The 14,691-nt window shown below is 38.9% G+C and overlaps 1 protein-coding gene across 19 annotated transcripts in view; it reads left to right on the plus strand.

Moving 5' to 3' along the window:
* Nucleotides 1-14,691, plus strand: part of LOC121699762 (calcium-activated potassium channel subunit alpha-1-like) — a 102,559-nt gene that overhangs the window by 56,763 nt on the left and 31,105 nt on the right. For 16 of the 19 annotated variants that reach the window (XM_042082152.1, XM_042082147.1, XM_042082153.1 and 13 more), the window contains exon 9: nucleotides 1,618-1,709. In XM_042082152.1, coding sequence (XP_041938086.1) covers nucleotides 1,618-1,709 — 92 coding nt within the window. Of the gene's footprint in view, nucleotides 1-1,617; nucleotides 1,710-1,811; nucleotides 1,904-14,691 lie in introns of all 19 variants that reach the window. The other 3 variants (XM_042082148.1, XM_042082163.1, XM_042082166.1) reach the window with 1 other exon arrangement.

The raw sequence follows: 14,691 nt of genomic DNA on the forward strand, positions 1-14,691 counted from the left end.
TTTTCGCCCCACATACAACCTGTCTAACCAGAAGCCCATTGGTCATGGTGCTCCTGTTTGACTTGACCAATAGCTGGAAACACAGTCACTCCTTCACCTCACATTCAACCCACCTGCTCTCCTGTGAGAGACACTGTCCCACTATGGTGTCTCTTTAGTCTGCATTTGCCTTGAATGCTTGATCATGAGTCAAAATATCAAATACTCTATATAAGACTGCTTTGGACCAGTCATTTACAGCTATTTGTTCTGAATGATCAGTATAGCTACATGTTATGGTCGCATCCAATAGGAAAGCAAAATTTGAAATGAGATCTGACCAGTTTCTCCTAAACAGCTCTTAGGAGAAATAAGTTGAACTTGATTTGATTTGAATTTTGTGTCAGTCCAAGTCCAATGGCTGATAATATTCCCCAAAATGAATCATGACCCAGTGTTCAAGAGAAGTGTTTTTTGTTTCATTTGTTACATATTTTGTTCAGAATAAGACTCAAACATAAGAGTTATGAATGTAAAGTTTTACAGTAATATTTTTACATTATCACAACGTTTGCCCAGGTGTTATGCTCAGGTAAAAATCCACTATGCGGTTTCAAGACCCTACCCTGCTCTTCCCATCCCAATTTTCAACAAACCCAGTGAAAGGCTGATGGACCATAGGCCTGCCTCATGTCAACACATTGAGAACTAATACACTCTTAGCATTACACTAGTACACTAGTAGTAGTATTAAACTAGTTCACAAATGGTAGTATAAAACAAAAAGCTACTCTAAAAAGCTCATAGCCCAACTAACAGGGCTATCAAACCTAACTGATTTATTGTGCCTGTTCTAGTATGAATCATTTCAGCTTTATATTATATATACTATACTATATTATATATATTATACTTATGCTAGCTTCATGTATAGAATGTTTGCAAAGTAAACAATGAGGAGCGCTAATTATCCTCCTCAATCAGAAGGTCTGGATAAATATTCAAATAGAACAAAGCACAAAGATGTATATACCCAGGTAACTTCAGTTTGAAGAACATCATAGATTACTGTGCTCTCTAACAGAAAGAGAATGTAGGGCTGTAAATGTGTTGACAAGGCAGCTCTATGCAAATCAACTTGACACACGTGTTTGTTGGACGAAACATGGCTCTTTGGATTTTCTACTCCTCTCATTACTTCTAAGTTTTCTTCTGAAAAATATCCACCCATCACAGTTTGACTGTTAGAAAGTCAACTGTGTCCGTTTCGCTCAACATTTTTATCCTCCAATGCAAATATCTGTAAACTCCCAGGCAGTCTGCCCTCACTAAAACAAACTGCCTTCTGCTATTTTCATTTTTTATACATTTCTTTTTCAGAATGCTCTTGTTTAACATACATTCTGCATGCATATATTTTTTTTCATAACTTTTGCATGTAATTCCATAAAACACCTACAGTATTGAGTATGTTTAACTTCAAACACTGTAGATTTTTTTTTTTTTTCATGTGGATATTTAGATATCCATTGTGCAATCCAAAAAAAAAGATAGAAAGATGAAAAAAGAATAAATAGCCCTAGTCTTCTCTTTCTCTATTTTTTAGTCTATTCTTCTGTCTGCTCCTCTCCTCCTCAGGCCATGTTTGCCAGCTACGTCCCTGAAATCATAGAGTTAATAGGAAACCGCAAGAAATATGGTGGTTCCTATAGTGCTGTAAATGGTCGAAAGTAAGTATATACGGGAGGCTGTGTCGGCTGCACCGCAGTCTAACCCCCTCTCCCCCCGCATGCTTTCTGTTGTCTTGTCTGTTCTCTGTCCCACGCATGTAGGCAATGTTTGCGCGCTACGTGCCAGAAATCGCTGCGCTCATCCTTAATCGGAAGAAATATGGAGGGACTTATAACTCAACTCGAGGCAGAAAGTAAGTTCGAGAGACCAGAGAGTTGACAAAAGATAATTTAAAAAAAAATGCCTCTCTGGTAAGGTGTGGTGTATACTGTGTGTGACCAGTGACCATTGAGTCTGATCACAGTGACACAGCGACTGGAGATATCGGCCATGAATGTGAACGCATTGGGTCATTTGCAACAATACAATCATTTCAAAGGATTACATGTTAACAGCTTTTGTGTATGTTGCTTTTGTTGTCTGTCACAATCACTGTGTAAGTATGTCTGCTTTATGTGTGTGGTACCAGCTAGGTTTATTTTTGCATGTCAGTTTGCCTAAGATGGTGTCATTGGGTGGTGGTGGTGATGGGGATGTTTCAAACTAATTGGTATGTTGCATGTCAGTCAATTACATTATGTTTTTTAAACTGAAATTGTTTTGTTTTAAACACGTTCCTTTGGCAAGTATATGGATACATTTTAGTACCATAAAGTGGCGAAACATGTTTAACATTGTAACAATACAATTATCCATGGGCTCTGACAAAAAACACAAGACCTGAACAAAAACAAAAACAGTTTCATTTTTGGAATAATGGAAGGTTATTATAATGATGAGTTGTTCAAATCACCTTTTTTATTTTTTTATTGTTTAGCATGAAATCTTCTGTTGATTGCTTAGCTCTTGTTCATGTTATTTTCAATTCATTCCTGGCCTAAATCTTCAGTCAGAACCACACTATAAATTCTGGATGCCTCAAGTCCCAAACTAAGTTCTCAAGACTCCTCCGATTGTTTGCTAGTATCTACTGTACATAACATGTAGATTACATGATCTGGTTAAACAAACATTTAGTTTAACCAGACAGCTTCACTAGACATTCCTGAAATGCTAGAACTGAGACATTTAAAGGCTTACAGTCCCACTGTAAAGACAACAATAACACAACCAAAAACGTATCAAAACAAAGAAAGCAGACTGATTCAACTAACAGTATTTACACCACGGTGTCTTCGAAACGTTAGTCGTTTTTGTTTGCACTAAGTAAATACTGCAAGTTGAATCAGTGTGCTCCAGTCTGCTTTCTTTGATTTAATAGTTAATATAGTTATTCACTGCTGTGCAGCCTCAACAAAAAGTCGTTTGGGGAGATCCCTGCAATTAAGGTCCTGTGACATGATGTCTGACACAAAGACTGACACAGCAGTGTATTAGCCTACTATATTAATTGACACTAAACTTCTCAAAAGCTCTTCATGATAGGGCAGCTGGTGCGGTTACACTCGACATCAGTATCGCCTTAGAAGGAGCTTAAAAGGAGAAACCATTACATTTATTCCAAGTGGTTAGATGTAAGGATACTTTACAGTATACTGATTGCATTTGCAGGGCATTTTAAGAGTGATGTACTTTAGTAAATTGCATCCGATAGCCTGAAAAAGATCAGCACTGTTAAAGGACAAGTTCGGTATTTTACACTTAAAGCCCTGTTTTCAGATAGTTTATGATTAAATAGAACGTTTAAGATTGAAATTTGGACACATGCTGCTGTCCTGAGAATTTTCGGTTTCTGTGGTATTGCCCCCCCTCCTCCACAACGCTGCATAGGTGCACTGGAACAATCCTTCCTAAAACGCATTAAACTTTCGTTTACAAAGACGTGAAACTCACTGAGTGGTCAGGGGTGTTCACTGATATGCTCACACAAAAATCGCTGCAAAAGATTCTTTCCAACAGGTCTTATCGTAGTTTTTGTCCAACTCCATTGACTTGTATTGGATGTGCTGTGAGGTACGGTATTACTCCGCTGCCGGAAACGGATATGGAGTTGTTTGTATTTTTTCTGTAGTCTTATGCAGTCGCGGTATCGTAGGCTACTACGCTATCCAAATTATTGTCACGTCCAACCATGGCTAATGCTAAAATGTCTTGGAACTTGCACGATGTGAATGATAGCCTACGTGAATCATTACATTTTCATCATGAAAGTTCCACAGCCAAAAGAATAATAGTAAATGTACAAAATCATGTAGCCAAATTATTCATGATGTGAACATGACAGGTTATGGACATAACAAATAAGTTCATTTTCCGCCTGTTACAAACGTTACGTTACAAAATGTCAACCTTACCCCAAGTTCTTCCAACTCTGTCGTCCCAGGAGGTAATGTGGGAACCGCTGTATTTCTCAGGCGAAAGAGCTTTTTGGGTGATTTCTTTCGACCTCCAGCGAAGTTCAGTAAAATGCAGACCACAGAGGCAGAGACACGGTGATCAGCTTTCTGCAGATTCTCAGCAGGTGTGCTCACATCCAACCCCAGAAATTCCAGCCACAACTTTAGCCTTTCTAAAGGAAGGAAGTCTGTGACAACTTTTTTTGCTATGAATTTTCCCGCAATTTGGAACTGTACAAAATCGCCTCATTTTTAGCTGTCTGTTGCAAAATACTCCAAGACAGCGATCTTCTGCTTCTTCTGTGTATTCAATAAAATGCCAGTGGTTTGCTTGTAATTGGCAAGACGTTGTAAGGTGCATTATCGCCACCAACTGGGCTGGAGTGTCTATTATTCAAGCTCTCAACGGAAGAATGTACGGGTGTGAGGCGTTTGGAAAAATAGCTCCACAGTTTTACAACGCATGGTAAAACACCTGTTGGAAAGCATCTTTTGTAGGGATTTTTGTGTGAGCATATCAGCGAACACCCCTGACCACTCGGTGAGTTTCATGTCTTTGTAAACAAAAGTTTAATGCGTTTTAAGAAGGATTGTTCCAGTGCACCTATGCAGCATTGTGGAGGAGGGGGGGCGCTACCACAAAAACCAAAAATTCTCAGGACAGCAGCATGTGTCCAAATTTCAATCTTAAACGTTCTATTTAATCATAAACTATCTGAAAACAGGGCTTTAAGTGTAAAATACCGAACTTGTCCTTTAATACTTCCACGGGCCCTAAGTGTTCCAACAAGTTTTGTGGTATAATGATGACCATTAAAAGAGTCATAACTTGTTTCAGTTTGGCTACTACCTTGTTCATCTATTCTTTACAGCCCCTGGCCATATAGCTATTTAGTTTTGCTATTAGTGCGATTCCCCACAACTTCCCAAATAGTCTTTTATACTGATGATGTTATATTGTAATGCACTTTTGGTGTCTCTAGGGATTTCTCTCACACTGTGACATGCCAACCTGTGCATGTTATGTGATTTGCAAGATTTCTGCCTGTATATCACACTTTTAAAGGTTGTATCAGCGATTGCCGACCCAAAAAAGGCCAAACATAAATGATCACTTTCATCTAATCTGTCCTAATGTAACGATCCGCTAGCTGCCCACCCCATAAGCAGGCCATCAAAAAAACAAGTCTCTGTAGGCAGCCTAGGCTCTAAGATCTGCACACAAAAAACAATTGCTAACAAGTGTTGCCAACCACTCAAAAGCAAAATAAAGTGTTCCAACCAATAACCAACGAGATGCGCGTTCAGGAGACTTTCAATTGCACGGGAGGGAGGGGGAGGGGGGAGGGAGTAGCGAGCTAGCTCTCTGTTTTGTTTGAACATCAACAGTAGTGACGTTACCCCGCTATCGCTGATACAACCAAGGAACGTGCCAACTTTTTGGAAAATAACCTAATTTGCTGAGTAGATAACAGTATACACACAGTATACATACTGACATACGAAACTGAGTTGTCTCTGTACTTGTACTCTGCACTGCAAAAACTGCTTATCTAACAAAATCTAACCAAGTGTTATTAATCTTATATCAAGATAAAAAAACTAGTTGGTATTGTTTTCAGTATAAAGAGACTTACCTAGCGGTTTCTTGTGAAAACATTTGACTTAATTTAAAAAAAGATTGACTTATTTTAAGACATCTCATCCTGAAAACAAGCAAATTTGTCTGCCAGTGCGTTAAGCAAATTTGTCCTAAAAACAAGCAAATTTGTCTGCCAGTGCGTTGAGCAAATTTGTCTTGATAAGACTCCTTAAAATAAGTCAAAGTCTTCTTAAATTAAGTCAAAATGTTCTTTTGAGAGGGCGCTAGGTAAGTCTTTTCACACTAAAAACAATATACCAAATAGATTTTTTAATCTTAATATAAGATTAATAACACTTGGTTAGAATTCATTTTTTGCAGTGTGCACAATGACAATAAAGTTGAATCTAATCTAAACTAATCTAATACCCTTCTGTGCATGCCTAACAAAAAGCCAATTGGTCTAACAGGGATAGCAGGCAAATGAGCTAATCTCCCAAAAAGTTGGCATGCTCCTTTAACCGTAACAAGTATTTTAATGTATCTCTCAATTGTCACAACATCTAACATTATAATGTCCCACTGTGTGGCTCCCTTGGTTGGTTAATATATTCTCAAATGCCTCTAGCCAGAGTAGCTAACATCGTGGTGGAGGCTGTGTTACTCACAGTGGTGGTTCTGGGAGGGGGATCTTGTAGTGGTCCGGTTGGCCATCAAAGCAAAGTAAAACTTTTGTTCTGAATTATAGAAATTATAGAAAACCACCACCAACACATGTTTAGCATCTAGCATCATGCCCTGCTAATCTGCTAAACCATGAGACTGCCTCTCACTGCAATCCATCCAAAGACACCATTGTTTTGTAAGACAGCGTTGAGGATTCAGAAAGCTTAGTTATGGTCAGTGAACCCTTCAAGACTTCTGATGCTGACATTTGGATTTAACTAACCCTCAGTAGAGATTATCTGGACATCATGGGTGTAGGTAGTAACACTACCATTTAAAAGTTAAACACACAAACAGGGAAACCTGGACAATTTTATTAATTTAGAAAAGCAAGAAATTACCTTGTGGAATTGATTATGGTCTAAAAATGATAAAAACAAGGAACTTTCTTCGTAAAAACACATCAGTCTACCGTAATTTCCCAACTGTTAGCCGCAGCTTATACATTGATTTTGCTATGAGGTTAATACACGGAGGCAGTTAATATGGTATTAATATGGTTTTGTTTCTTTTAACATGCATAAAACACTGTCCTGCGGCTTATACACAATGTGGATAATACACAGGAAATTACTGTATTACTATTTTAAGAAATTAATAAGATTGTTCTAAGCCCTGTTCTAATGAAGTCGCTGACAAGAAGCTATAGATATCTTCCCAAGACGTTCATTCACCACCAGAACATTGCACACCAGCACTAAACAGGACATTGAGAGAAGCAAGAGGTCCCAGTGCATCACTGTGTACAGTAGGTGAATAAGAACATCAGAATCTCACAGATATTCAACAGGTGGCTTAGAACCCAGAAAACCTGTCTCACCATCAGCAGAGAAGAGGCTCTGGAATGCATGCTTTCTAGGCAGGGTTTCAAAGAAAAAGTTATACAATCTTAAAAAGTGTTGTCCGTACTGTGCACACAAACAATGTGTACACAACTCTGTGTACACAAACAATGTTCTCAATGCTCGAGTTCATGTACACACCAAGTAACTAACTATGACTGTGGTGTCATAGTCAACGACAAAACAGTTATACACACTTAATTACTTTCACTATTGACTGACAATGAGTTACCATCGAAAACATAGCCTAAAAAAAGCAACACTTACCCCAATAATGTTCAAATGACTGAATAAAAAACCTAAGGACATTTATCATGCAGACGAGTTGCTGCTTACAACTCGTGACAGTGTGTCTTCAGCTGTGCTTATGCGCCTTTCGCTATAGACCAGGTTTTTCTTGGTCAGTGGCGTAATGCTTTTTAGATGGTGTAAGATAGAGATTTTTAGATCTTAATTGTCCTTAAATGCCACACCCCTGGGCGCATTGTGTAATAAAAGAGAAGGGCATGGCGAAAATTTTGAGTGTAAGATAGGAATAAACTTTGCGTTGTGACAAGAATATGCTATGCGCTGCATTTAAGATCGCCAAAATAGGGCACATCAGTGTGCCTTGTATTGTCACTGTACTGTCATTGTGAGAGTGTCATCATTTTTATGTTTGTAAAGAGACTGCTCCAACATCTTTAGATAAAATGAGATAGAATACATCATAGAACAATGTTGATTGGCCCAATTTGAAAGCAAATATGTAGTTATTTTTTCTAATAACTAAGGGCTGCAAACTTGTTTTGACTCACTGACTTGTAAAATATGGAGAATTTGCCGACTTTGGTGATGCACACCGGGAATGCCATATTGCTAGGGCTGTAACGACACGATTCGAACCCGAAATCGCGACATTCATATCCACGATATGTGTCGCGGTGTGAAAAGGCAGAATCGCAACACACCCTTTCTAGTGTTTCACGCACTGCTTTGCAGCTTATGCGGCCGCAAAAGCAACCCACATCTCCCGCTTTACTTATCGGTAGCCTACGTTGTCCAAAAACAAATAAATAAATCATAATTTCATACCTCTCCTTGCTTTCATTGTAGACTATGTGTGCAACTTTACCAAACAGTAGCCTATTTAAAAGTAGGCCTATACCCGCTCTCTCTCGCGCTCCCTCCCTCTCACTCTCCCTCCCTCTCCTGCTCAATGAACACGGGCGACTTAAATAAAACATTCACAATCGTGAAAGCAAGGACGCATAGCTAAATTACTATTAAATCCGCTAACATTGCTGCACATATTTGTTTAAAACTCTTGCATTGAAGTTGACTGATCATCTCAATACCAGCGTTTCCCAAAAGGGCCTGTCCCAAGGAGAACAAGTATTATCTTGAAACTTAAACACACATGGGGAAACTGAACAGTCCAATCAGTAGACTATGATAGGCTAAGCTAGCCAACTATGCTACTTTGTTTACAACATTTCCAGGCTTCAACCAGACAGATGAATTAAAGAGGTAGAGTTGTAATAAAAAATAGTAGGCCTAGGCTATAGGCTAATCTGCATAAAGTGTGCTGTCATAAATATCAGTCATTCAGAAAAATATAAAGGATATAAAATAAAAGATATATTGTAATCTGCTGGTGTTCTAAGGGAGACTATTAAAATGTTATTTAATAAAATGTCTAGCCCCCCCCCTCCCAAAAAAAAAAGAAAACTCGAGATTCTTATCGAACTGTGGGTCAAAACTAAAAAAAAAATACAAACCGAATTGTGAGGTTGGTGTATCTTTACAGCCCTACATATTGCAATATTTAGCTTAGTTTTACCATGCAGGTACATGTTACATGACTCTTTTCATCAGTTTTCAAATCACTGGTACCCAATATGTTGAACATTGACACCAAAGGATATAGATACTAATTCTTACATTGTGTTGCTTTAATGTCTAATCTGATAGATTGGGCCAAGTGAAAGAGGACGTTCTTAGTGCTCCACATTTGCTATGTCCTTTACACTGTAAAGTTTACAGTACTTACAAGCATCCATAACTTTTTCATAAAATTAGTAAACCAAACTAAACAGTATCAGTAACTAAATTAATACCCTGCATACCATAATGTCCTGTTTTTCAAGCACAAAGTAATTCTCTATTATTCAAAATGACAGAGGATCAGGCTAAAATTGCAATCATGGACATCTTTTGGACATCAGGGCTTGGTAATGGTCAGAAATTTTCACAACAAGCCAGAGATCACTAGGATTTTATAACATTTGTTGCTAGAGCCTTGTGGAGAGGGCTGTTTAAAAAGGAACCAATATCAACTCTGACTTCTTTGTCAAAAGTCAAGGGACTCACAAAGGTGGTGATTGGAACATTACTCTTCAAAAAATAATTTAAAAGTTTTCAACCTTGAGGCAATGTGGTTCCTGAAATATCTTACTGGCTATGTGTTTGTAAATTCAGAACCCCATTGTGTTACAGAATACCACATTAATTTGACAAAAAGGCTATTCTTTTTATGTGGTATAAAAGAATCGTGAGTCGTGACCTCCCATAATAAACTGGTTGGCCCCCCACATCATCCTCAATCTGAATGCTGCTCCCTGTACTCAGAGACTGAGTGATACATTTCATTTTAGTTTTATTCCTGTACATTTACCGGTAGATAACATTTAGATTGGGGTCTTGAGTTGGAATAGCATTACTTATAGACCCTTTCAAGAGAGTTCTAAATCTAAAGTTTAGTTTCACGTGAGCACATGAAAGTTTCACGTGAGCACATGAAACTAAACTTTATATTTTTTTTGCTCATGTCCCCTTAGGGGCTCCGTAGATATCAGCAACATGTTTCAAAAAAAGTTCGGACGATAAATAAATTAAACAAAAGGAGGAATGTTTCATAATTAATTAGGGTAACTGGCAACATGATTGGGTATAAAAAAGAGCATCCCAGAGAGGCAGGGTCTCTTAGAAGTAAAGATGTAGGGGCATTCATCACTCTGTGTAAACCCGTGTGGACAAATGATGAAACAATGTAATTTTAATGCTTCTTAATGTGAAATTGTGAAGTATTTGGGGAGTTCATCATCTACAGGACATACTATAATTGAAATATTCAGAGAATCAAGAATTTCTTTTTGCAGACAAGGGCTATAGCTGTAAAACAATATTGGATGGCCATGGTCTTTTGGACCTCAGATGGCACTGCATCAAAACCAGACCTGTTTCTGTAAAGAAAGTCATTGTACTATTGCAAGCAGAGTACTGTATGTAATGTATGTGAGTGATGACAGTGAAGATGTGTGTGTGGGTGGGAGGGGAGTGGAGCAGTGACTGTGTGTGTGTGTGTGTAGTGTGTGTGTGTGGGTAGGTGGGGGCAGTGTGCTGTAAGTATGTAGAGGATGTGTGTTGGAGAAGATCCTGAAGACAATGTGCTGTGTATGTGGGGGGGGGGGGCAGTGTGCAGCAAGTATGTAGAGGAGGCTTACTGTAGCAAGCAGTGTGCTGTATGTATGTGAAGTGATGACAGTGATGATGTAAGTGTGTGTTGGGGATGGGGGTGGGGTGGGGGGTGGGGGGGGGGCAGAAAGGCTAGGCAATCAAGGACATGGGTAGATGGAGGAGAAATCAAAAATAATAAATAAAAAGTGTGCAAAAGTTGGAGAAAGTCAGATATGTGTGTGTGTGTGTGTGTGTGTGTGTTTTGACGTGTGATGAAATAAGAAAATAAATAAAAGGTCTGTAGCATAGGGAGAGGGATGTAAAAGTGCTAAAAGTCTTGTAGGTGTGTGTGTGTGTGGGGGGGGGGGGGTCATGAGTGCTGAGGAGTGAATGAGTGCAAAGTCAGTATAGTGTGAGTTCAGAGTTGGGAAATGTTTGAGAGTGCTGAGGAGTGAATGTGTGCAAAGTCAGTATAGTGTGAGTTCAGAGTTCGGATGGCCTGGGGATAAAAACTTCTCCTGAGTCTCTCAGTTCTGGCTTTGTGACTACATAGGCGTCTTCTTGATTTCAGCGGTAGGAATAATCCATTGTTAGGATGAGAAGAGTCCTTCAGAATCTTTTGGGCTCTTAGGAGTACTCTAACTCTTTGGTAAGGCACAATCAATTTTGAATGATGTATATAACATATATTGCCGTTCAGGCAATGTCTTGTCCAGGAAAGACCTTAAATATTTCAGAGAAACAATGGCAAAATGAATTCTGCACATATTTAAACAGTATTTCTCCATAGATGAAGAGTCCAGGTGCTAAAATGGCCTGTCTGCAGTCCAGACCTGTCAAATTAGGTGCATCATGGAATGAAAAACATGATTAAGAATACCCCATACTGTTGAGCAACTGCAATACTATATCGGGCAGGAATGGGACAACATTTCATTCTCAAAATTCTAGCAACTGGTCTCCTCAGTTCCTAAACACATACAAGAATGTTGTTAAATGAAAGGGTGAAGCAGTACAGTGGTAAACATTCCCTGTCCCAACTTTATTTGAAACATGTTGCTGGCATCAAATTCAAAATGAACATATATTTCCCATGAAATAGTCCAATTTTCATTTTTAACATTTGATATGTTGTCTGTCCTTTATGCTGCTAAATTATGGGTTTACGAGACTTGTATATTATCACATTCTGTTTTTATTTGCATTTTACACAGCGTCTCAACTTTTTCTGATTTGGGGTTGTACATAGGAGTGTTGCACGGTGTATCGATACTAAAAAGGTATCGCGATGCCTTCACGCAAAAAACGATACGATTTCAGACGTTTTTAGAATCGATACTTTATTAAAATAATAACGTTCTGTGTCTGTGTGAACTGCTGCTCTCACTGCTCCTTGCACGCATCTTGGCAAGTGGGCGTGTCAAGCAGGCAGCTCTGAGTGAGTGAGTGCGCAGCCAACGTCAACATAGTTCTTTGCCGACAGTTCTAGGCCTTGTGGATAAAACAAAAGGTGCAGTGAAATCTGCAACTATTTCGGATACATCGCGAATAGTGAAGGCAAGCCATCAGGTACACAAAGTCATTTAAAAGCAGTAGGCTACGCATGGAACTTGGCTAAACACCTCGCAGACATATCCCAACATTTTTCAAAGTTCAAAGAACGACAGGTTAACGAATATGCTATAGAGAACACGACTACATGGTTAGTGCCAAGTTCTTTTCTTATGTTTTAGTCTAGCGAAAACGAGTATGGTTATCTGGGATAAAGCGAACCTTCCTTCATCCATGAATTTTGACGAGACATAACGAGCTGTAATCATAGGGTGCTAACGTGATGAAAGCGCAATGTTCACGCCAGAATAACATTACCATAACTTGTAAACGATCTATTTCATGTTTGGTCAGTAGCCTACTACTGGTAATATTTGTCATGGCATGTAGACTGCAATTTGTTCAATAATTATTGTCCAGATGTAGGATAGGCTACCCGAAATGCGCTAATTAAAGCCCACAGCATAATACCACCAAAGCGTGTTGAGTCCTAATAATAGCGGCTTATACGTGGTAGCAAATCATGTTATCAAAGAAATAGACGTAATGTAGGAATGCACACAGATATATTGCAACAGGTAATGGTGTAGGCCTATCTGACGAAGACCTGAGTGGTTGGAACGTCGTACTTGTACACTGGGCGCAAAGAAGACTATCCTCACATTTTCCCCTTTGCAACTGTCAAAGAAATCCCATGAACACGGGAAGGCCTAGGGTAGCCTATACTGTACATCAGATGACCTAAAGATTAGGCCCCTCTGCATAGCATTCAGTGATTTGCATGCAGTAATTTTAACACTGACCTTGATCTAGCCTAGTTTGGCTATTTAAAGCTACTTTATTGCCAAAACACAACACACATGTAAATGAACTATAACAAACAATAAAGGACTTAATCACACAAAGTAGGCCTACTATTTTACTGACTATAAAAAAAATAATTATGTAGGAAGTTTAGAACCCAGAATTGACCTACAAAAGTGCACCAAATTTAACACAAATGACTCAATACACTTGGAGGAGGTATGAGTCCTTTCTTCTCCAGATATCTTAGGATTTCGCCGTAGTATCGTTTTAGTATCGAGCATCGTGATATTTATGGCAGGTATCGTATCGAAGTCATAATTTTGGTATCGTGACAACACAATGTTATCATGTTGATAACAGCAATTCTTCAGTATAAACAACAATGCACAGCTAATGGAACATCACAGCCAAGGACGACATTATAATGACATAAGGGGGCCTATTTTAGCAATCTGAAACGGATGGTTTAAATATGTTTGGGTGTGGCCAGTCCAAAATCGCTATCTTGATAGTGTGATACGTTTCATCAGACGCCAGACGCATTGTTCAAAAGGGTTCTTCTTATGTTTCTTAATTAGTCATGGGTGTGTTTTGGGCCTTACATCCATTAAACCAATGAGAGTGATACCTGTCATTCCCTTTAAGAGCAAAGAGCGCAACATTAAACAGCTGTATTTTAAGAGTCAGCCATCTGGAGGAATATGCCAGACTGTGTATCAGTGTATGCAACACCAGGATTACACTAAACCTTGCTTTATTAAAACGTGTGTGTGACTAGCATACATACATCTGAACTCGCATACTGAACTCATCCAAACTGAAACTACTTCACCGTGGTCTCATAGGCAGCTACAATGTTCGAATGACTGAATGAAAATCCTAAGGATATTCATCCTGTGGTCGTTGCCTTGGACTCGTTGCTAAGGGATATTTGAGGGCATAATGATATTTAGTGGATTTAAGATTTTAGGATCATGTGCCTGACCACACCTCTTTTTTTAATTGACACGCCCATGGGCCCAATGTTCAATTGAACTGGAGCACATGGCGAACAATCCATCCATCCTTGGGTGTAGGATAGGAACAAGACCAAGACTTGCGTCCCGTTTGGCTCCACGTTGCGCTGGGTGTAAGATAGGACCCAAGATTATTAGCCCACAAATACTGCAGCCTTACTATTGCCAACGAGGTTTATTATACCGAATGTCAAAAGGCGACACTGGAAAACATTGATACTTGTCAAGCAATAACATTGATTCTGACAGCACGTCAGCGATCAGCAAATTGGTAATACTGTTAACCTGCTTTAAATATTGTTTTATTGTCTATGTTGTTTTGTACAAAAGCATATGAAGATCATTTTTTACAACCTTCAACACTGATTTGAGTATCCAACTTAATCAGTGGTTCAAACAGATACACTGTTTTTATTTTATCAATATAGCCCATATACTTACATATGCTTATTAACCATTATTTTAACCTTCTATGTGTCAGAATCATTGTCTGGAAATATCCAGACTCATTCACGAAGTGAACAGAGTCTGGGAACTCTCGATCGGGAAATGTTTGCAACACTTCCATTGCAACGACACTTACTTTGAAATCATTGGTCCAGCCTTTCACTTTGATCAGAGATTCCTACTTCGCCTATTGTGTCTGAGGGAAACGGTTATGAACTATGGGTTTCCAGACTAGA

This window comes from Alosa sapidissima, chromosome 24, assembly GCF_018492685.1.
Source record: "Alosa sapidissima isolate fAloSap1 chromosome 24, fAloSap1.pri, whole genome shotgun sequence".
NCBI classification, from domain to species: domain Eukaryota; kingdom Metazoa; phylum Chordata; class Actinopteri; order Clupeiformes; family Clupeidae; genus Alosa; species Alosa sapidissima.